At 45.1% G+C, this 24,036-nt stretch overlaps 1 protein-coding gene across 1 annotated transcript; it reads right to left on the bottom strand.

Moving 5' to 3' along the window:
- Positions 1-978: 978 nt before the first annotated feature.
- LOC100666097 (elongation factor 1-alpha-like) lies at positions 979-19,364 on the bottom strand. The gene is made up of 7 exons (XM_003415237.3): positions 19,112-19,364; positions 8,712-8,891; positions 8,318-8,614; positions 5,418-5,568; positions 5,076-5,332; positions 3,496-3,730; positions 979-1,100 (listed from the first exon to the last, which is right to left on the bottom strand). The coding sequence occupies exons 1-7, from the start codon at positions 19,253-19,255 to the stop codon at positions 979-981; spliced, it is 1,386 nt and encodes a 461-aa protein (XP_003415285.1). The 5' UTR covers positions 19,256-19,364.
- Positions 19,365-24,036: the final 4,672 nt, after the last annotated feature.

The following is a 24,036-nucleotide window of genomic DNA, read 5'->3' as shown; positions in this document are numbered from 1 at the left end:
ATGTAAACCTGCAGATGTCTCTGGCCTGCTGCCTGACCTGCAGATTTTGGATTCGACAACCCCTCCAACCCTGTGAGCCAGGAGAGGCCTCCAGCCTGCCACCTGACCTGCAGATTTTGGGTTTGTCAGCCCCTGGCAACCCTGTGAGCCAATATAAGTCTTCAGCCTGTTGCCTGATGCACAGATTTGGGAATGCCAGCCCCATATTTATGTAACCCATTTCTTCACAATTGAATGAGCCATTTCCCTGAAATAAATTTATTTCTATATATTTTTATATACACTTCATTAGTTTTGCTCCTCTATAGAACCCATTTTACAGATGAGGAAACAGGTGCACAGAAGTTTAGCAGCTTTTATGACCAGTATTTAAGTCAGGTAGTCTAACACCAGAGTCTAGACCTGTTTGAGGAATAATGAACTAGGCCAGGGCCAAAAGCTTCCTCAGAGTATCCCCTCCCCAGGTATAACTGAGGTGTGATGGATAGGATGGGTGCCCTGGGCGCCACTTGAGGAGGTGCGCTAATAAGAGGAGGGACGTTAAGGAACAGTTTCTATTGGCCAGCTGTGAGAGATCATTCAGTAACTTAAAACTAATTGTCATGGGCCCTATTTTCCCCTAGATAGGCCCTTGCCCCTCCTCCTTGACATTCTTCCCTCCCCATGATCCCCACTCTCTGGTTCTTGCACTGGTCAGGCCCCCAAAGCAAGCTGGAGTGGCAGAATTAGACTTCCAGTGCCCCAACTGCTTCCCCCCTGCTTGAGATACGAAGGTCAACAGAGGCAGAGGCCAAAAGACTTGCTGGGCTTTATTCCGATGCATCAAAGTCATCAGCAAAAAGACAACAGTGTTAGCAGGGGTAGGCTTCAGACAGTTTCAGGCCAAAGCATAGTGGACCTTTGAGGCTTCTCTTTGAGCTGCTCTTCCCAGGTGTGGCTCTGCACAGGCTGCCCAGGGCCTGGGGTGGCCTCCACTCCTCACTTCTTGGCTGCTTTCATGGCTGACTTGGTGACCTTGCCGCCAGCAGCTGCTTTTTTCTCCACGGCCTTGATGACCCCAACAGCCACCGTCTGCCTCATGTCACGCACAGCGAAGCGGCCTAGGACACAGGATATGGAGAAACAAGCAGGGAACCCCACCAGGGCAAGAGCTACTGCACACCAAAAACCAAACCTGTTGACATAGAATGGATTCCTACTCATGGCGACCCTATAGGACACAGTAGAGCTCCCCCATAGGGTTTCCAAGGCTGTAATCTTTATAGAAGCAGACTGTCACATCTTTCTCGCATGGAGCCTCTGGTGGGTTTGAACTGCCAACCTTTTGGTTAGCAGCCAAGCGCTTAACCACTGCGCTGCAAGAAACTCAAATGAGCCAAAAAACCCCAAAAAACCAGTTGCCATTGAGTCATTCCAACTCATGGTGACTCTATATGTGTCAGAGTAGAGCTGTGCTCCGTAGGGTTTTCAACGGCTGAATTTTTGGAAGTAGATTGCCAGGCCTTTCTTCTGAGGTACCTCTGAGTAGGCTCAAACAACTAACCTTTAGGTTAGCAGCAAGCATGTTAACCTTTTGCACCACTCAGGGACTATGTCAAGTGAGCCGAGTACATGATAATCTGAGTCATACGTCTAATCCTCCCAGCAACTTATAGTAGATCTCGTTATTTTACAGGTGTGGAAACTGAGGTGAAGAAGTGGAAGGACTATTACAGAGTGGCTGTAATAGTTGAAAACCTGGAAGTCACACACCAGAGCTTATATTCTTAGCAGCTTGACTGTCCTGCTTCCATCAGCACAGTAAAGGTTAAAGGGAAAGCTTTCCTTTTGGTATATCCAACGCCCTACCATCCTAATGCTCCCAGCAACCAAGCACCTAGCACCTTCTCTGTGCTCATCACAACTCATCTGCTGATGGATCTCACTTATGTCAACTGTGAATTTGGCACTTGCTTCTCAAGGGGGTTCTTCAATGCACCCCTTTCTTCAAGTTGTAGAGGGAAAGGCTTGGCATCTGGCTTTGAGCCTCACAGTATTTTTGGCAGAGGCAGGAGGAAGTAACTCAGCATCACAACATTCATGTGGCAGCCTCTCTGGCCCATATCTCGCTCTCGGATTAGCCTTGTTTAAAATTCACCCCTGGGAGAATTCAACTGGGAGCCCCTGAGGACAGGGACTTGTTCTCCTTGTCTCTTAGTAACTAACATTTAGCACATAGCTTGGCACAGAAACCCTCATAAAAGTGCCACCAAAACCCAAAAAACCATTGCTGTCCAGTCAATTCCAACTCATAGTGACCCTATAGGACAGAGTAGAACTGCCCCATAGGGTTTGCAGGCTGTAAATCTTTATCGAAGTAGACTGCCACATCTTCCTCCCACAGAGCAGCTGGTGGGCTCGAACTACCGACTGTCTGGTTAGCAGCTGAGCACTTAACCACTGAGCTACCAGGGCTCCTGTAAAGTGCCTACTTCTATAGATTTCAGTTTAGAATGTTCTAGGTAAATGGTTCAAGCCCGGCCATGCATAGGGTACCTGGGGAGCCCAAGAAATGTATTCCTGAATTCTATACTTAAGAATAGTTAAAGGGCAATATTTTTGTTATATATATTTTACCATACACACACAAAATTTTTTTAATTGGAAAAAAAAAAAAAAGGATGACCAGGTCCTATCAAATGGACCCAGGAGCCAATTAGAGGAAATTCCTGTTGGTCAAAGACGGAACAATTTGAGCATTAAGAAAGTAAGCAGAAAAATTAATTAAAGGCTGAGCAGATGGAAACATAAAAATGTATAAAAAGCTGTGAGTTCATAATGAACCCAGTACCTAAAAAAAATAAATAAATGAAACAACAATACTCAAAGAACTCATTAGTCACCTGTGCAGGTTGCTAGGGCACCACCTCATTCTGCCAACTCATAAAGAAAAAGAATGCTTAAATACTTTAGAAAGAAAAAAAAAAATGGACTCAGGCTACAGCCTTGATCTGGCAAATTTATTGGGGTCTGGGCCCTGGGTTTCAGAGATTCCCCCAGTGATTCTGCTTATCGACCAGGTTCGAAAGCCACTGCACTAGAGAACAGAAGAGAATAGAAGTCCCTACTAACCTTTGCAGTATTCACCTTCTCTACGCTAGTGCTTTGAAAACTTTGATGTGTGTTGCTATCACCTGGGGGTCTTGTTAAAATGTACATTCTGGCTAGCAGGTCTGGGTAGAGCCTGAGATTCTGTATCTCTAACCAACTCCCAGGTGATGGCCATGCTGCTGGTCCACAGACCACACTTACAGTAGCAAGGCTCTAAAGTGGCCCCTGACTTACTGTGTGACACCTGGCAAGACTTCCCCTTTCTAGGCCCTGCTAACATGGCACTTGGACCCTTGTATTCAGGCTCTGCTCCCTGGCTCGGGTGTGACACATGGGTCAACTGAATCCCCTGACCTGGGAGGAGGAAAGGGCAGTCCCAGGTGACCAAATGGTGCTGAGCCTTACCAAGGGGTGGGTACTCTGAGAAGCTTTCCACGCACATGGGCTTGCACGGGATCATGTGGATGATGGCCGAGTCCCCGGACTTCAGGGCTTTGGGGTTGTCTTCAAGCTTCTTGCCTGAGCGCCGGTCGATCTTCTCCTTCAGCTCAGCAAACCTGCAGGTGATGTGGGCTGTGTGGCAGTCCAGAACTGGGGAGTAGCCGGCTGCAATGTTGCCGGGGTGGTTGAGAATGATCACCTGGGGCACAGGATGGGGTGGGAAGGGGGACAGGAGAGGGCATTAGCCCAGCAACCTCCAAAGGAGATGGCCCTAACCAGCTACGCGGCCAGGTACCTTGGACACACTTTAAAGTGAACAGTTCAGTGTTTATGGGATATACCAAGTTCCACGATAAGTGAGTCTTGTATATTCCAAGTTCATTTTCTCAGCAGCCCTATGAGGTACACGCAGTATGATTATTCACATTTTCTCTTTTCAACAAGCAAACTGAGGGGCAGAGAGACGAGTTACCTGCCCCAGTTTTCACAGAAAGTGTCACAGCTGGAGACGAGTGATACTAAAGCCTACAGCATCACCACCAGTTGATGTCGAGCTGACTGACTCATGATGATCCCGTGCGTGTCACAGTACAACGGGGCTCCCTAGGGTTTTTAACGGCTGATTTTTTTCAGAAGTAGACTGTCAGGCCTTTCTTCTGGGGCACCTCCAGGTAGACTTGAACTTCCAACCTTTTGGTTAGCAGCTGAGCTCACTAACTGTGTGCACCACCCAGGGACTTCCCAGCCTACACACATAGATGTGTGGTTTAGAAAAATGAGTTACAATAGCAGCTATGTAATTTGTTAGTGGCTCCAGGTCAGCTGTTTTAGAAATCACCATCTCATTTAATGATCCCAAGGCTGTTGCTAGGTAGAGCCAGCCTCCACTGGGGTAGTAAGCATGTACCAGACACTGCGTTAACGGAGGCTTCATGCTCTAAGTCAGTGTGCCAGGGAACCACCTGAAAGCTCTGAATAGACAGATTCCCATATCCCACCCAGCGTTAACCAATCAACCAGTTACCATTGAATCGACCCTGAACTGCTCTGTGGGGGTTTCGAGGCTGTGACATTTTGGCAGCAGATTGCTAGGCCTTTCTTCCAAGGCACTTCTGAGTGGGGTTTGAACAGCCAACCTTTCAGTCAGTAGTTGAGTGCTTAACTGTTTGCATCACCCAGCGACTCTGCCACTCAGACCTACTGAATCAGAACCACCAGGGAGAGTCCTAGGAATCTGTGATTTTAAAGTACTTCTGGGTGATTCTGTTCCACCTGGTTTGAGAGCCACTGCTTTAAGACATCAAGACCTTATTGTGGGAACTAATGGGATCAGAGAAGTCTATTGTCATGTTCAAGGTCACACAGCAAGTAAGCGGCAGAGTCAGGATTCTGACCCAAGCAGTCTCACTCCACCTACCTTACTGTGAAGAGTCCAGCATGGAGCACGTGCTCACCGACCCGCATCCTGAATGACCTGGTGGCCCATCCTATTCCCAGGACAGTGTGATCACCTTAGGAGGAAGCTCCTAAGTGGGCCTTCTCACCTGGGAGAGGAAGCTTCCCACCTCCGAGGGTGGGTCGTTCTTGCTGTCCCCTGTCACGTTGCCCCGCCTGATGTCCCTCACTGACACATTCTTCACATTGAAGCCCACGTTGTCACCAGGCAAGGCCTCGGCCAAGGCCTCATGGTGCATTTCCACAGACTTGACCTCTGTGGTGATATTGCAGGGGGCAAAGGTCACCACCATGCCGGGCTTGAGGAAGCCTGTTTCTACTCGACCCACAGGTACAGTGCCAATGCCTGGAGGGATAGAGCCACCAGGCTGTCAGAGGCCAGGTCTCAATGGGGCCTCAACCCCAGGTACCCTGACACGACATGTACTCACCCCCAATCTTGTACACATCTTGCAGGGGCAGCCGCAGGGGCTTGTTGGTGGGGCGGGCAGGGGGAATGATGGAGTCCAGTGCATCCAGCAATGTCATGCCTGTCACATTCCCTTCCTTCCTGGTGATTTCCCAGCCTTTGAACCAGGGCATCTGGAAAAGCCACCAAGCAAACGTGTGCAGCTCCCTCAGCTGACAGAGAGCCTGGCTCTGTCCCAGGTAACAGCCTACACTTGACATGAGACCTCAAGCAATTTCTTCATGCATTTTCAGTCTCAGCTTCCTCATCTGTGAAATAGCATTATCACCACCTATCTTACATGTCATTGTCAAGACAGAAAAGACCACACACACGTGCTACCCAGCACAATGCTTGACATCTACTATATACCCACTAAATGGCAGCAACAAACCCAAAGCTCACAGACACTGCTCCTGAATTGAGCCAATGTATTTCAGGAAGCAGAGATTCACAGAATCTGAATAGCACTTAGATCTCGTTCTATCCGCTCATTTCACAGATGGGGAAACTGAGGCCCAAAGAAGGGAAGGACTTGTTGAAGTTACAGCAAGTTAAATAAGCATCAGAAGTAAGAATGAAAACCAGACTCTAATACTCCAATACTGATACCTTCTAAAGACTAAAGCTTTCCCCAAGAGAGATGCCCTAAAGAATATGCTTCAGGGTCCAAAGCCTGTTCCCAGCTGTGGCATAAAGGAGGCCACCCTCTTTGTGTCTCTGAGAAGTGGGAACAGCTAGCACAGGAGTCCTTGGGTGGTGAAAGTGGTTAAGCACTCGGCTGCTAACCAAAAGGTTGGAGGTTCCGGTCCACCCAGAGAAAGGCACCTCAGAAGAAAGGCCTGGTGATCTACTTCTGAAAAATCACCTATTAAAAGCCCTATGGACCAGTTTTACACTGACATAGGTGGAGTTGCCATGAATCAAAGCCAACTCAATAAAAAAAAAAAAAACTGGTAAATAAATGTTCAAAAGAACATGGGTGTGAAACCCTCTTACCTCACAAGCTGAAATGTGTGATGATACTCAGCGTGTGGGGGGGGGGGCGGCGTGGTGGTACTCAGTGTGGGGAAACAGGCACTAAAGCCTCAGGGTTCTGTTCTAACATTATCTTAGGAGAGCCCCCCCTTGGCCACCCAATATAAAACAGCTCTCCCATGCCATGCTCCTTTACCCTTCTTTAGATTTTCCTTCCCAGCACTTGTCACCATCTACCATATTATGCCTTCCTTAGGAGGCTGTAAGGGCCATGAGCAGAGTTGCGTCTCATTCATTGTTGTGCCCTCAGCACCAAGGACAGTGCCCAGCACGCAAACTTTCAGACACCAGATAAATCAATAAACACCCTGAGGGTGGCAGTTCTAATCTTTCTCGTGGGCAGTCAGGCAGTACGTGTCAGATACCCCCAAAATAATGCCTACCCTTTGTTTCATTAGGAATTTATTTTAATTAGATTATCGAGGATACATGCAAAGATTTATTTATCAGGATGCTTATGGCAGCTTTTGGTAAAATTAGAAACAATACACTATTGTTTAACTGCACTGTACCACAGTTTTCTCATCTTAAGTGGAGATAGAATGCCTTCATCGTGGGGTTCTATATGTGCAAAGTGCTTGGCCAGGTGTCTGGCACATAATGACTCAAATCATTAACCACATTTTCATTTAATAATGGGTATGGAAACCCTGGTGGTGTAGTGGTTAAGTGCTACGGCTGCTAACCAAAGAGTCAGCAGTTCAAATCCACCAGGCGCTTCTTGGAAACTCTATGGGGCGGTTCTACTCTGTCCTATAGGGTCGCTATGAGTCAGAATTGACTCGACAGCACTGGGTTTTTTTGGTTTAATGGATATGGCTAAACAAATGACTGTACCTCCATGAGCTACAATAAAGCCATTGACTGACTATTCAACATGTTTAAGTGGCAAGAAAAATTAAAAGAAAATAAAAAGTGTTATAGAACAGTATGTGTAGTTTGAGTCCAGCTGTGAATACCTAGAAAGACCTGTACAAAAACTAGGTTAACTATATTTTATGGGATTATGCTTCACATCTCATTGTAGACATGGTAGATATTATTTTGTCATCAGAAAAAGATAGCTGTGTACATGTGGAAGAAAAGGCTAAGAGTATTCTGAAGTCAGTTAAGAAAAGGTAGGCTTTAGGTAAATGTAATAAGTGATAGCAATTAGCATTTGAGCACCCAGGTGGATTCTCTCATGTCATTCTCATACCCCCATGAAGTGAGTCCTGAGGTCCAGTGCATTAATGACTCACTCGCTCCTTTACTGTGGGAAAGGGCTGAAGCTGGGATTGAACCCGGGTCTGACCCCAGAGCTAGACTTCCTTGGTAGTGAGACATTTGTCTAGAAATATCGAACCCTACTAGATTGTGGGATCCATGAACACAGGGACTGTATCTTAGACATATTAATATTGCCCCCACACTGCCAGCCTTCTAGAACCTAAAAGCGCTATCCAATAGGACTTTCCACAATGATGGAAAGAGTCTATAACTGTGCTTATATCGTAGCCATTAGCCATATGTGACTGTTGAGCACTTGAAATGTGGCTAGTGTGACTGAGGAATTGAATTTTTATTTTATTTATTTTTAATTAATTTAAATTAAAATGGCCACGTGTAGCTAGCAGCTACCATTTTGGATAGTACAGCTCTATGCTTAGTAGTCATGTAGTCTTCAGTATACACAACCTCTGTTTGTTTATCTGAAAATGGGGATTGTATCCCATGGAGATGGAGATCATTGGTAGTACCTAGCCCATAAGCACCCCGTCAATCCTGGATATTATATTATAGTAAAAGCACAAAGATTTGAGTAGGAAAGTCTCATTTCAATGGCCTTGGCCCATCAGCACTCACCTTGCTGCTGGCAGTCAGCATGTTGTCCCCGTGCCAGCCTGAAATGGGCACAAAGGCCACAGCCTCAGAGTTGTAACCAATCTTCTTGATATAGGCCTTCACCTCCTTGGTGATCTCCTCAAAGCGTGCACAACTGTAAGGCGGCTCTGTGATGTCCATCTTGTTGACCACCACGATGAGCTGCTTCACTCCCAGCGTATAGGCCAGCAGTGTGTGCTCACGGGTCTGCCCATTCTTGGATATGCCAGCCTCAAACTCGCCTACACCACTTGCGACAATCAGCACAGCACAGTCTGCCTGGCCCCAGAGACACAGGGAGGAAGTGCCAGCTCAGACCTGGCCTGGAATACCCACTTCCCACCCCATGGCAGGGCCAGGGCCATGCTGGCAGTACCTGGGAGGTGCCTGTGATCATGTTCTTGATGAAGTCACGGTGACCTGGAGCATCAATGATGGTGATGTAGTATTTGCTGGTCTCGAACTTCCACAGGGAGATGTCAATGGTGATGCCACGTTCCCGCTCTGCCTTCAGCTTGTCCAGCACCCAGGCGTACTTGAAGGAGCCTTTACCCATCTGGGCCAGGAATGGGAGGGAAAACCCTAGGGTCACCTCCATTGCCAAGTCGGGTGGGCATCAGCCAAGAAGAAAGTTCCCAAATAAGTTAGAGTCAGAGTGGAAGTAACAAGGCAATAAACAGAAGGGTCTTTGTTTGAATTTTAATTTTTTCAATTGAATGTATTGCCTGCATAATTCGTTTCTTTTTTTAAGAGCAAGTTTTAGAGTCAGAATGACCCAGGGTCATATCATAAAGTGCCTAGCCTGTCACGTGGGCCTGGTACATGATCAATAAGCCCTCAAGTTAGTAACAGCAGCAAACACTTCAGTATTGCTGACCATGTAACTGGCACTGTTTTAAGCACTTAACACAGATTATCTCATTTAATCCTTACGAGAACTCAGAGAAGTAGCTATTTTTGTTATCTCCATCTTACAGATGAAAAACAGAGAAATTAAATAATTCATCCAAGATCATACAGCTAATAAGCTGCAGAACAAGGATTTGAACCAAAAGTTTGACTCTAAAATTCAAGCTGTTAACCACTAACCTATAGTAAATGGTAGCTTGATAAATTGAACTTTCTGCACTGATGCTAATAAAGTCATAGCATCTACAGGTGACCATACTGGTTGAGGGTAGACGCTACCCATTGTCAGCTGCAACACCCTAGGCATGTGTTCATCTCAGTTCTAATTAGAATGCTGCACTAGGCCCCAGGGGCACTGTGGAGAATAAGGAAGACAAGAGACCACGACTTCCTCAAATAAATGAATTAGGTTATTAACAGATAGGACTAGACCTTACAACCATAAGCACTGGCTACCCATGGTCTGGCTGCAGAATCCACCCACCTGTGTGCTCTAGGGAACAGGAACGTGCTTTCCTCACAGACGCTTGGGGGACCATAGGGCCATAAAAGTAGAAATCAATAACAGAAAAATCAGGGAAAAGAAATCAAACACTTGGAAACTGAACAATACTCTGCTCAAAAACAAATGGGTTATAGAAGACATTAAGGATGGAATAAAGAAATTCATAGAATTCAGTGAAGATGAAAACACTTCCTATCAGAGCCTTTGGGACACAGAGAAAGCAGTGCTCAGAGGCCAATTTATATCAATAAATACACATACAAAAAGAAGAAAGGGCCAAAATCAAAGCATTATCCCTACAACCTGAACAAATAGAGAGCAACAAAAGAAACCCTCAGGCACCAGAAGAAAGCAAATAAGAAAAATTAGAGCAGAATTGAATGAAACAGAGAACAGAAAAACAATTGAAAGAGATGCAAGAACAAAGCTGGTTCTTTGAAAAAATTAACAAAATTGATAAACCATTGGCCAAACTGACAAAAGAAAAACTGGAGAGGGAGCAAATAACTCAAATAAGAAATGAGCTGGGCAATATCACAACAGACCCAACTGAAGTTAAAAGAATCATATTAGATTACTATGAAAAATTGTACTCTAACAAATTTGAAAGCCTAGAAGAAATGGATGAATTTCTAGAAACTCACTCACTACCTAAACTAACACAAACGGAGATAAAACAACTAAATAAACCCATAACAAAAAGAAGAGATTGAAAAGGTAATTTAAAAACTCCCAGCAAAAACAAACCCTGGCCTGGAGGGTTTCACTGGAGAGTTCTACCAAACTTTCAGAGAAGAGTTAACACCACTACTACTAAAGGTATTTCGGAGCATAGAAAAGGACAGAATGCTCCCAAACTCATACTATGAAGCCAGCATATCCCCGATACCAAAACCAGGTAAAGACACCACAAAATAAGAAAATTACAGACCTGTATCCCTCATGAACGTAGATGCAAAAATCCTCAACAAAATTCTAGCCAATAGAATTCAACAACATAAAAAAAAAAAAAACTCACCACGACCAAGTGGGATTCATACCAGGTATGCAGGGTTGGTTCAACATTAGAAAAACAATCAATGTAAAACAGCATATAAATAAAACAAGAGACAAGAACCACATGATCTTATCAATTGATGCAGAATAGGCATTTGACAAAGTCCAACACCCATTCACGGTAAAAACTCTCAGCAAAATAAGAATAGCAGGAAAATTCCTCAACATAATAAATGGTATTTATACAAAGCCAACAGCCAACATCATCCTAAATGGAGAGAGTCTGAAAGCATACTCCTTGAGTACGGGAACTAGACAAAGATATCCTTTATCACCACTCTTATTATTCAACATTGTGCTGGAGGTCCTAGCAGAGCAATTAGTCTAGATAAAGAAAAAAAGGGCATCCAAACTGGTAGGGAAGAAATAAAAGTATCTCTATTTGCAGATGACATGATCTTATACACAGAAAGCCGTAAAGAATTTTCAAGAAAACTACTGAAACTAATAGAAGAGTTCAGCAGAGAATCAGGATACAAGATAAACATAGAAAAATCAGTTGGATTCCTCTATGCCAACAAAGAGAACATCAAAGAGGAAATCACCAAATCAATACCATTTACAGTAGCCCCCAAGAAGATAAAATACTTAGGAATAAATCTAACCAGAGACGTAAAAGACCTATACAAAGAAAACTACAAGACATTACTGCAAGAAACCAAGAGATCTGCATAAGTAGAAAAACATACCTTGCACATGGATAGGAAACACTCAACATTGTAAAAATGTCTATTCTACCAAAAGCGATCTATAGATACAATGCAATTCCCATCCAGATTCCAACAACATTTTTTAATGAGATGGAGAAACGAATCACCAACTTCATATGGGAGAGAAAGAGGTCCCAGATAACTAAAGCATTACTGAAAAAGAAGAACAAAGCGGAAGGCCTCACACTACCTGATTTTAGAACCTGTTATACTGCCACAGTAGTCAAAACAGCCTGGTACTGGTACAACAACAGATACATAGACCAATGGAACAGAATTGAGAATCCAGACATAAACCCATCCACATAAGAGCAGCTGGTATTTGACAAAGGCCCAATATCAGTTAAATGGGGAAAAGACAGTCTCTTTAACAGATGGTGCTGGCATAACCGGATATCCATCTGCAAAAAAATGAAACAAGACCCATACCTCACACCATGCACAAAAACCAACTCAAAATGGATCAAAGACCTAAATATAAAATCTAAAATTATAAAGATCATGGAAGAAAAAATAGGGATGATGCTGTTATTAGTATTAGGATACGTGGCATAAATAGTATACAAAATATTACTAACAATGCACAAACACCAGAAGAGAAACTAGATAACTGGGAGCTCCTAAAAATCAAACACTTATGCTCATCCAAAGACCTCACCAAAAGAGTAAAAAGATTACATACAGACTGGGAAAAAGTTTTTAGCTATGACATTTCCAATCAGCGTCTGAGCTCTAAAATCTACATGATACTACAAAAATTCAACAAAAAGACAACCCAGTTAAAAAATAGGCAAATGATATGAACAGGCCCTTCACTAAAGAAGACATTCAGGTAGCTAACAGATACTTGAGGATATGCGCATGATCATTAGCCATTAAAGAAATGGAAATCAAAACTACAATGAGATTCCATCTCATTCCAACAAGGCTGGCATTAATCCAAAAAACACAAAATAATAAACATTGGAGAGGTTTTAGAGAGACTGGAACACTAATACACTGCTGGTGGGAATGTAAAATGGTACAACCACTTTGGAAATCAATTTGGCATTTCCTTAAAAAGCTAGAAATAGACCTACCATACGATCCAGCAATCCCACTCCTTGGAATATATATTCTAGAGAAATAGGAGCCCTCACAGGAATAGATATATGCACACCCGTGTACATTGCAGCTGCTGTTGTTGTTTTTGTTAGGTGCTGTCAAGTCAGTTCCGACTCATAGCCGCAACGGAATGAAACACTGCCCGGTCTTGAGCCATCCTTACAATCGTTGTTATGCTTGAGCTCATTGTTGTAGCCGCTGTGTCAATCAACCTCATTGAGGGTCTTCCTCTTTTCCGCTGACCCTGTACTCTGCCAAACATGATGTCCTTCTCCAGGGATTGATCCCTCCTGACAACACATCCAAAGTATGTAAGACACAGTCTCGCCATCCTTGCCTCTAAGGAGCATTCTGGTTGTATGCTGGTTTGTTCATTCTTTTGGCGGTCCATGGTGTAGTCAATACTCTTCGCCAACACCATAATTCAAAGGCGTCAATTCTTAGGTCTTCCTTATTCATCGTCCAGCTTTCACATGCATATAATGCAATTGAAAATACCATGGCTTGGGTCAGGTGCACCTTAGTCTTCAGGGAGACATCTTTGCTCTTCAACACTTTGAAGAGGTCCTTTGCAGCAGATTTACCCAATGCAATGTGTCTTTTGATTTCTTGCCTGCTACTTCCATGGCTGTTGATTGTGGACCCAAGTAAAATGAAATCCTTGACAACTTCAGTCTTTTCTCCATTTATCATGATGTTGCTCATTGGTCCAGTTGTGAGGATTTTTGTTTTCTTTGTATTGAGTTGCAATCCATACTGAAGGCTGTGGTCTTTGATCTTCATTAGTAAGTGCTTCAAGTCCTCTTCACTTTCAGCAAGCAAGATTGTGTCTGTCAGTTTGTCATACTGTGGGGGCTTGCGTGTTGCTGTGATGCTGGAAGCTATGCCACTGGTATTCAGATACCAGTAGGGTCACCCATGGAGGACAGGTTTCAGCTGAGCTTCCAGACTAAGACAGACTAGGAAGAAGGACCCGGCAGTCTACTTCTGAAAAGCATTAGCCAGTGAAAACCTTAAAAATAGCAGCAGAACATTGTCTGACATAGTGCTGGAAGATGAGCCCCCCAGGTTGGAAGGCACTCAAAAGATGACTAGGGAATAGCTGCCTCCTCAAAGTAGAGTCAACCTTAATGATGTGGATGAAGTAAAGCTTTCAGGACCTTCATTCGCTGATGTGGCATGACTCAAAATGAGAAGAAACAGCTGCAAACATCCATTAATAACCAGAACCTGGAATGTACAAAGTATGAATCTAGGAAAATTGGAAATCGTCAAAAATGAAATGGAATGCATAAACATCAATATCCTAGGCATTAGTGAGCTGAAATGGACTGGTATTGGCCCTTTTGAATCGAATAATCATATGGTTTACCATGCTGGGAACGACAACCTGAAGAGGAACGGTGCTGCATTCATCGTCAAAAAGAATGTTTCAAGATCTATCCTGAAGTACAGCACTGTCAGTGATAGGATAATATCCATATGCCTACAAGGAAGACCAGTTAATACGACTATTATTCAAATTTACACACCAATCACTAGGGCCAAAGATGAAGAAATAGAAGATTTTTATCAGCTGCTGCAGTCTGAAATTGATCAAACATGCAATCGAGATGCATTGATAATTTCTGTCAATTGGAACGTGAAAGTTGGAAGCAAAGGAGAAGGATCAGTAGTTGGAAAATATGGCCTTGGTGATACAAACAATGCTGGAGATCGAATGATAGAATTCTGCAAGACCAACGACTTCTTCTTTGTAAATACCTTCTTTCACCAAAATGAACAGTGACTATACACATGGACCTGGCTTGATGGAACACTAGAAACCAAATTGACTACATCTGTGGAAAGAGACAATGGAAAAGCTCAATATCATTAGTCAGAACAAGGCCAGGGGCCGACTGTGGAACAGACCATCAATTGCTCATATGCAAGTTCAAGCTGAAACTGAAGAAAATCAGAGTAAGTCCACAAGAGCCAAAACATGACCTTGAGTACATCCCACCTGAATTTAGAGACCATCTGAAGAGTAGATTTGATGCATTGAACACTAGTGACTGAAGACCAGATGAGTGGTGGAATGACATCAAGGACATCATCATACCTGAAGAAAGCAAGAGCTTGTTGATAAGAGAGGAAAGAAAGAAAAGACCAAGATGGATGTCAGAGGAGACTCTGAAACGTGCTCTTGAACGTCGAGCAGCTAAAGCAAAAGGAAGAACTGATGAAGTAAAAGAACTGAACGGAAGATTTTAAAGGGTGTCTTGAGAAGACAAAGTAAAGTAGTATTATGACATGTGCAAAGAGCTGGAGAAGGAAAACCAAAAGGGAAGAACACGCTCGGCGTTTCTGAAGCTGAAGGAACTGAAGAAAAAACTCAAGCTTTGAGCTGCAATAGTGAAGGACTCAATGGGGAAAATATTAAACGACACAGGAAGCACCAAAAGAAGATGGAAGGAATACACAGAGTCATCATACCAAAAAGAATCAATCTATGTTCTACCGTTTCAAGAAGTAGCATATGATCAGGAACCAATGGTACTGAAGGAAGAAGTCCACGCTGCCCTGAAGGCATTGGTGAAAAACAAGCCTCCAGGAATTGATGGAATATCAATTGAGATGTTTCAACAAACAGATGCAGCGCTGGAAGTGCTCACTCGTCTATGCCAAGAAATATGGAAGACAGCTTCCTGGCCAACTGACTGTTCACTGCAGCACTGTTTACAAAAGCAAAAAGATGGAAGCAATCAAGGTGCCCATCAATGGATGAATGGATAAATAAATTACGGTACGTTCACACAATGAAATACTAAGCATCGATAAAGAACAAGGATGAATCCGTGAAACACGTAATAACATGTAGGAATCTGGAAGGCATTATGCTGAGTGAAATTGGTCAGTTGCAAAAAGACTACTATTGTATGAGACCACTACTATAAGAACTCGAGAAATAGTTTAAACAGAGAAGAAAATATTCTTTGACGGTTACAAGAGTGGGGAGAGAGGGAGTGAGGGAAGGGGGTATTCACTAATTAGGTGGTAGATAAGAACTATTTTAAGTGAAGGGAAAGACAACACATAATGCAGGAGAGGTCAGCACAACTGGACTAAACCAAAAGCAAAGGAGTTTCCTGAATAAACTGAATGCTTCAAAGACCAGAGTAGCAGGGGCGGGGGTTTGGGGACCATGGTTTTAGGGGACATCTAAGTCAATTGGCCTAATAAAAATCTATGAAGAAAACATTCTGCATCCCACTTTGGAGAGTGGCGTCTGGGGTCTTAAAAGCTAGCAAGCGGCCATCTAAGATGCATCGATTGGTCTCAACCCACCTGGAGCAAAGGAGAATGAAGAACACCAAAGACACAAGGTAATTACGAGCCCAGGAGACAGAAAGGACCACATAAACCAGAGTCTACATCAGCCTGAGAGCAGAAGAACTAGATGGTACTTGACTACAACCGATGACTGCCCTGACAGGGAACACAAGAGAGAATTCCTGATGGAACAGGAGAGCTGTGGGATACAGACCTCAAATTCCTGTAAAAAGACCAGACTGAGACTAGAAGGACCCCGGAGGTCATGGTCCCCAGACCTCCTGTTAGTCCAAGACTAACTTTCCCAAAGCCAACTCTTCAGATAGGGATTGGACTGGACTATAAGACAGAAAATGATACTGGTGAAGAGTGAGCTTCTTGGCTCAAGTAGACACATGAGGTTATGTGGGCAGCTCCTGTCTGGAGGGGAGATGAGAGGGCAGAGGGTGACAGGAGCTGGCTGAATGGACATGGGGAATACAGGGTGGAGAGAAGGAGTGTGCTGTCTCGTTAGGGGGAGAGCAAGATGTATACAAATTTTTGTATGAGAGACTGACTTGATTTGTAAACTTTCACTTAAAGCACAATAAAAAAATTTTTTAAATAAAAAAAACAGGACTAGAACCTAGGTGTCCTGTCTTTTCCTACCATAGAAACCTGTATAAAGTCCATCCATTAGATAAGCAGTTCTCGGGGGGGCCCAGGGATCCATGGGGGGTTCCCTGAGACTCTTTGAGGTTTAAAACCAACCAGTTGCTGTCAAGTCAATTCTGCCTCATGGAAACCCCGGGTGTGTCAGAGTAGAACTGTGCTCCACAGGGTTTTCAATGGCTGAGTTTTCAGAAGTAGATTGACAGGTCTTTCTCCTGAGGCATCTCTGGAGGGACTCAAACCTCCAACCTTTTGGTTAGCAGTCAAGCACATTAGCCGTTTGCACCTCCCAGGGACTCCCTTGGAGTTTACAAGGTCAAAACAATTTTCATACTAATACCACAACATTATTTGCCTTTCTCCCTCTCATTCTTCGTGAGCACGCAGTGGCATTTTCAAGAGACAACATGACATGTAATATTGCAAAGGATTGGATGCAGAAGCAGATATGGGAATCCAGCTATCTTCTGTTAAGCTAGACATTAAAGACAACAGCAAAAATATAAATTAATGTCACTCTTCTCATTAACTTCTTCTTGTTTTGGAAAATAGTTATTTTTCATAAAAATATATTTACATTACTATGTAAGGAGTTTGTTACTATTATTTTTAAGTGAATTAAATATTTTTAAAACTTCTTTTTAATTTTCGTTGTGGGATATACAAGTCACATAAACAAAAGCTCTTTGGGTTCCTTTAAGAGTGGAAAGGGTTCCTCAGACCAGAAAGTTCGAGAACTACCGCATCAGTTTTTTCTTTCCATAACCCTCTTGGTTATGTTTCTACCATATGGGGGGCTACAGGCCAATCAGCTTTTTCTCAGGGTTCTAAACTTTCCTTAAAGCCCCTGCAGTGCAAGCGCCCCACAACAATTCAGATTACACCTCAGGAGGCCCAGATGAAGAAAACGGGATCTATATAGCTGAGTGACACTGATTTACAACCTGCTAACTTGTTTCAACCCTCCCCATTTTTCCTTCTGCAGCAGCTGATTCTAAAGACCACTCTCATCTTGTTGAGAGACTTCATCAATCCATCCCATAATTTTCCATTCACCTCCTTGGTTCTCCCTTTTGCACGGGCTCCTCTTTCTCCACCATCCCCAGGGCTCTGGCTCCTCCTCACCTTTTCCCAAAGCATACACCCAGTTCACTCCAGTGCTTCACAGTTCGCAGCCAAGTCTCTGCTCTGAGCTCCAGATTTCAATATTCAGCTGCCCCAGGAGATCAGCACAGAACGCACCATCAAAAAAAAAAAAAAGCAAACCTGTTGCCATTGAGTCAATTCCGACTCATAGCGACCACATAGGACAGAGTAGAACTGCCTCACAGAGTTTCCAAGGAGCGTCTGGTGGATTTGAACTGCCAACCTTTTGGTGAGCAGGTGTAGCTCTTAATCACTACGACACCAGGGTTTCTGAAGGCCCCATGGACGCCTCAAATTTCACACATCTAGGAGAGACTTGATCCCACCCCAGACCGGCTCTGCCTCTGGGATTCACCTACCATCTGATTTCCCAAGCCAGAAACTTGGGAGTCACCCTCAACTCCTCTTCCTCCCTTGCCCCCTTCCCTATGCTAACCTCTAAGTTCTATGGGTTCCCTGCCTCCATGCTCCTGGACTCCATAAGTTTCATCCATCCCCACTGTTGCTGCCTGCGCCCAGGCTTCCATCCTCACTGTCCTGGATCAGCTGCAACAACTTCCTAAATGGCCTCTCAGCCCCCAGCTTTGGGCCCTCCGGTCTGTTCTGCCTACGCTGTGGCTGGAGTGCTCTTCCTCAAAGACATGCCTGATCCCACCATTCCTGTGCTCCCCTCCTTCAGTGCTTCCTACTGGCTGCAGGGAAAGCAGCCAGGCTCCTACACAAGGCATTCGAGCCTGCACCCCCAAGCTCACCAGATGCCCACTGTCCATCTCAGGCACTCTGCGCCCCTGTTCTGATGTCCTCATGGCTCACAGACACCCTCACCCATTCTTCAAGGCTCAGAGGAGGTCCTTTCCTCTGGGAAGCCTTCTGGGCTTCCCAGGCGGTGTTCATCGTCCCTGCCCTGGGCTTCTACAGCACCCCCACTGTTGCTGAGCTTATCATATGACATAGGGTTTATGACCACAAGTTCCTGGGGGGCAGGGCCTGTCATGTCCACCACTGTGTCCCCGGGGGCTACCCCAAGGTCCATAGTAGATGTACGGCAAAGAATAGATCCTTTCCCCCTTTTAAACTGGTCAATGTTGGCACCTTTACCTCCTGAGATGTAGTGTGGCATCTTATGTCACACTAGGATTTAAACCTGCTGCCATTCTCCTTAAGCAATCTCAGGCAAGCTGCTCAACCCTTGGAGACTCATTTGCCTCATGTGGAAAGTGGGGGCAATACCACCTGCCCGTCATGACTGCGATGGAAAGCACCTACCAGCCCACTAGTTGCACAGCTGACATGGTCTGCCCCCTCCCCCACCACAAGGCATCCACAGGGGTCTAAGGCTGGAAATGGCTCCACCTTGGACCTCAGGCAGAGCAGCCTCACCTCTGTCGCCTCCTTCTCGAACTTCTCTATCGTCCTCTTGTCAATGCCCCCGCATTTGTAGATGAGGTGCCCAGTGGTGGTGGACTTGCCTGAATCCACATGGCCAATGACCACAATGTTGATGTGAGTCTTATCTTTGCCCATAGTGGGGGCTGCGAGGAGAGAGGAGGACAGGCTCAGGGGGTAAATTGACTATCCCCTACCTCCAACCCATCTTCCTTGGCACTGGACCACCTGGCCAGAGGATGGCCAGGAAACAGTGGGCCAGGGAGGCAGGAGAAGGGGGACCACCCCAAGACTTCTCACCAGCTGGGAGGGTGCTCAAACCTCTCCCCTACCCAGCCCCAAAGAGGACATGCCTACCTCCTGAGCCAGGAGGAGCCTCACACCAACACTCAGTGACAGCAGCCAACCAGTTACCCCTCCCCACCCCCTTTTACACTTTACATCCCGGCATCCTCATTGGCTCCCAATGGCCCTCGGGATGCTCATGGGAAAAACCCAGAGGCCTCTAGTGTTTCAGGTGGGGAGGGGAGTGAGCTAGGTGCCTTCCTGGAGGAGGCGGCTCTGGGCTTTGAGATATTGATTGCCACCTCCTTTCTTCCCCCCAGACTGGGCAGTAGGAGGTGGCCCCAGGGTCAAAGGCAGGCTTGGGGGTAAGGGAAAGCAGGAACCTGTGGTCTGGGGAGGACCCCGGACTCCCTCCCCTTGAAATTGTTATAATTTGCATTTCTAACAAGCTCCCAGGCGATGCTAATACTGCTGGTTAGGGAGTCATACTGAGAACCACTAGCAGGGCAGTGGTTCTCAAATTTACTATGTATAAGAATAACCTGGGGATCTTGTTAAACTGCAGATTCTGACTCACTATATCTGGGGTGGAAATATAAATTCTCCACAGGGGTTCAAACCGGGATAAACCAGTTTGAAGCCTTGCCTTCGGGTTCTGTGGCCATTCAGGGGTGTGTATCTGAATGGGGGGGAGATGGAGAGAGGGGGTGGGGGCTCCAACTCTTTACATATCCGCCTCCTGGGTCATCTTGGGCATCACGAACCATCTGTCTCCAGCGGCCAGCACAGAGCCAGACCCATGGTAAACCTCACTGAATTTGTTAAGTGAATGAATAACGGCCAGCAGAAACTGTGTACTGTCTTCCAGGCCCTGACCCCAAGCTCTGTAGGCACCATCTCCTTTATGCTACTACTACCAACATCATCGACAAATGAGGAGACCAAGGGTCAGAGAGATCTGCTCAGGTTTTACTATCTAGTGACTGAATTGCAGAGAGTGGCTATCATTCACCTCCTTTTACAGAGGTGAAACTGGAGGCCAGGAGCAGGACCACCTGTTAGAGCAGAACTAGGACTGGAATGCAAGTTGTTCCCTGACCTCAGAATCTTAGCCAGAGCCTAGCTCTGCCTGTTGGTGAGTGAGAACCTGACTCCAACCTCACCCCTGTTCATCCCTGGGGTCCCAGCACACAGCACGGGGTGTTGAATGAATATTTAGGGTCAGACACCGGGAGAAGTGTAGCAGTAAGATGACCTGGAGAGGGTCTATCTCCCCTCGGAGAAGGGCAGCCCTCACTGTTGAGGGTCAGAGCCACTGGACTATAGCCCGAGGGCAGTATAGTCCTGCATCCTCTGAGTTTCTAGAACAATCCATACATTCGTTCCCAAGGGCCAGGCTCTGTGCCTGGAAACCAGACTGATGTGGAGAAAGTTTCCAGAAAGTACAGATGTTTGAGATGAGCAGGATTAGAATCCTGGCTCTGCCCCTTTCCTTGGATGGGTCCCTTAGCCCCTCTGAAGCTCGGCTTCACCTACCTTTCCATGTTGCCAGGTTCCAGGAGATAAAGCCCTGCCCCCACGCACGCTCTCCCGTTATAAATAGTGATAATGCTGTTACAGTCCTTGTTAGCTGTCATGGAGTCAACCCTGACTCATGGTGACCCCGTGCACAACTGAAGGAAACCGCCCCGTCCTGCGCCATCTGCATGATCTGTTGTGGATCAGACCACCGTAATCCACGGCGTTTTCATTGGCTGATTTTTGGAAGTAGATTGCCAGGCCTTTCTTTGTAGATGCTGATAATCTTACTGTTAGTTGCTGTTGACGAGATTCCGACTCATAGTGATCCCCTGTGTTTCAGAGTAGAACTGGGCTCCATAAGGTTTTCAATACTATGACCTTTTGGAAACAGATAGGCCTTACTTCTGAGGCACCTCTGGGTGGGTTTGAACCTCCAACCTTTCTGAGTACCATTTACGCCACCCAGGGACTCCTTTGATGCTGATGATAGATTCTTTAAAGACTTAAGGCAAAGTAGAAACACATGGGGGCGCTCTAACCACAACCCACAGAGAACAACGTTCTTACAACCTGGGCAAGTATGGGGGGACTTGAATGAGGGTGTGTCATTCCGACCCTTTCCTCTTACATGGACCAGTTCTGGTCCCTCCTCTTGGAATACAGGTGGTGGAAGAGAAAATTTTGTGAGTGGGTGGTTGGATAATACAGCTAATTTCACCTTCATCTAAACTTTGCTTTTCAGGAATTATTTTGCATTTGGGAGGGAGGTTAATAGAATTTCATGGCTATAACTCCCATAAATTTATAAAAGGTAAAGTGAGGCCCTGAGAGTATCTGTGGAGTATTGAGGAAAAAAAAACTGGTTGGTTTTAGATCCAAAGGTCAGGCTTCAAGTCCTAGCCCCACCACTTCCCGGCTGTGTGATCTTGGGCAGGTCACTTCACCTCTCCGAGCCTCATCTCATCAGTGAGAAACGGAGAATGATAGATGCTCTCACAGGATTATTGTGACGGCTAGCTGTAAAAGGGCTTTGTAAACTGTAAAGTGCTGTAAGAATGTCCTAGACTGGTATTGGCGAATGGGAATATGTAAATAGGTGCCTAATAAATGGACTCATTATGTGCCCTTATTTGACACCCAGACTCCCCCGTTGTTAGGTGCCATTAAGTTGATTTTGACTCATATCGACCCCATGTGAACTGCCCCATAGGGTTTTCTAGGCTGTAATCTTTATGGGAGCAGATTGCCAGGTCTTTCTCCCACAGAACCATTGGGTTCAAACCTCCAAACTTTTAGTTATTAGCAGCTGAGTGCTGAACTGTTTGCGCCACCCAGGGCTCCTTCCCAATCTACCGAGTGGGTCAGAAATTTCTTTTTACCTCTCAAGAGGTTTTTCTGGTATGTGTTGGTTTTGAAAGCACAGGGATAGGCTTTTTGCCAAATGAAGCTGGTAATGGCTTAACTGTCCCCTGAAGTCCCTCTCTGCCCCAGCCTGTCATAGTGGCCAGAAATCCCACCATCAGTAATTTGCTACTCAGTTTCCTTTTCTAAAACATCAGCAACTACTCTCTCTTCTTTCTTCCTTTCCTCCTTCCAAAGGGTTTTTCCGGCTGGTTTCCTGATTACTCAGATTCCATTTTTGGACATTTTGATTTGGCCTAAGTCTTGAGCCCCCAGCTAAAAGGCTTCTAGCTCTGAGGAAAACCCACTGGAGACTCCATTAGCCTATCTGGTCTTCCAGGGCAGGGACCACGCCTCAGTCACCTTTGCATCCTCCAGGGTCTAGCAAAGGGCCTGGTGCACAGTAGGTCTTCCTTGAATGCTCGAGGAATCGGTGAGTTTTGTCCAGAATCAGACTAAAGCATCCTTCGTCAGGCCTGTGGCTGGGAATGAAGTGAGAAGGTACAAAACACACAGTCCAAGCTCAGTCTGTCACTGACCAGACATCATCCCTTCATGGGTCTGTCTCCTTTTTTTTTTTAACCTAATACTAAAGTTTGGATTTGAAAAAAAATTAAAACAATACGTGCACAATATAGAGGTTACAGAAAAAACAGAAGAACACCGGATTATTCAGAATCTTACAATCATCCACACACTAAAAAAAAACCCAGTGCCGTCGAGTCGATTCCAACTCATAGTGACCCTGTAGGACAGAGTAGAACTGCCCCATAGAGTTTCCAAGGAGTGCCTGGCAGAGTCAAACTGCTGACCCTTTGGTTAGCAGCTGTAGCACTTAACCACTATGCCACCAGGGTTTCCACACCCACACACTATTGCAGTTAAATTAGTGTATTTCTTTTAGATTTTTTTTCTTTAAAAAAATCCAATTCTTTTTCTCAGATGATAAAAGTAATACAGATAGTAACGTAAAACGGTCTAGCCACTCTGGAAAACAGTTCGGCAGTTTCTTAAAGAATTGCACTTACCACGCGACCCAGCATTGATCCCAGAGGAATTAGAACTTAACTTCATACCTGAACACAAATGTTCATAGCAGCTTAATTTGTAACAGCAAATTGCTGGAAACAATCCACATGTCCTCTAATGGCCAAATGGTACATCCATACCATAGAGTACTACCCAGCAATAAAAAGGAATGAACTGTTGATACATGCAGCCACCTGGGTGGACCTCAGGGAGCTATGCTGAGTGAAAAATGTCAATCTTAAAAGGTTACATACTGTATGAGTCCATTTATATAACCTTCTCAAAATGACAAAACTATAGCTCATTGAGCAACTACTATTTACCACCCAATGCAGAAATATTTCCATAGTTTACCAACTAGTATAAGGTCCCTGGGTGGCACAAATGGTTTGTGCTCACCTGCTAACCTGTCTTAGTCATCTAGTGCTGCTATAACAGAAATACTACCAGTGGATAGCTTTAACAAAAAGAAATTTATTTCTTCACAGTAAAGTAGGCTAAAAGTCCAGATTCAGGGCATTAGCTCCAGTGGAAGGCTTCCTTTGTCTGTCGGCCTTCTCATCAACCTTCCCCGACCTAGGAGCTTCTCTAAGCAGGGACCCCGGGTCTAAAGGATACGTTCTGCTCCTGGCACTGCTTTCTTGGTGGTATAAGCTACCTCCCTCTATTCACTTCCCTTTCCT

Source organism: Loxodonta africana, chromosome 3 (assembly GCF_030014295.1).
Source record: "Loxodonta africana isolate mLoxAfr1 chromosome 3, mLoxAfr1.hap2, whole genome shotgun sequence".
Lineage (NCBI taxonomy): Eukaryota > Metazoa > Chordata > Mammalia > Proboscidea > Elephantidae > Loxodonta > Loxodonta africana.
The sequence above is the reverse complement of the archived record's forward strand: the minus strand, read 5'-3'. Positions and strand labels throughout refer to the sequence as shown.

Bases quoted from the DNA above. Each gene is read 5' to 3' on its own strand.
- LOC100666097 (XM_003415237.3), bottom strand. From the start codon at position 19,255: ATGGGCAAAGATAAGACTCACATCAACATTGTGGTCATTGGCCATGTG. The intron at 8,892-19,111 runs GTGAGGCTGCTC...TTCCTGGCCCAG, and splicing joins TCGAGAAGGAGGCGACAGAG to ATGGGTAAAGGCTCCTTCAA. The intron at 1,101-3,495 runs GTAAGGCTCAGC...CCTGTGTCCTAG, and splicing joins CTCAGAGTACCCACCCCTTG to GCCGCTTCGCTGTGCGTGAC.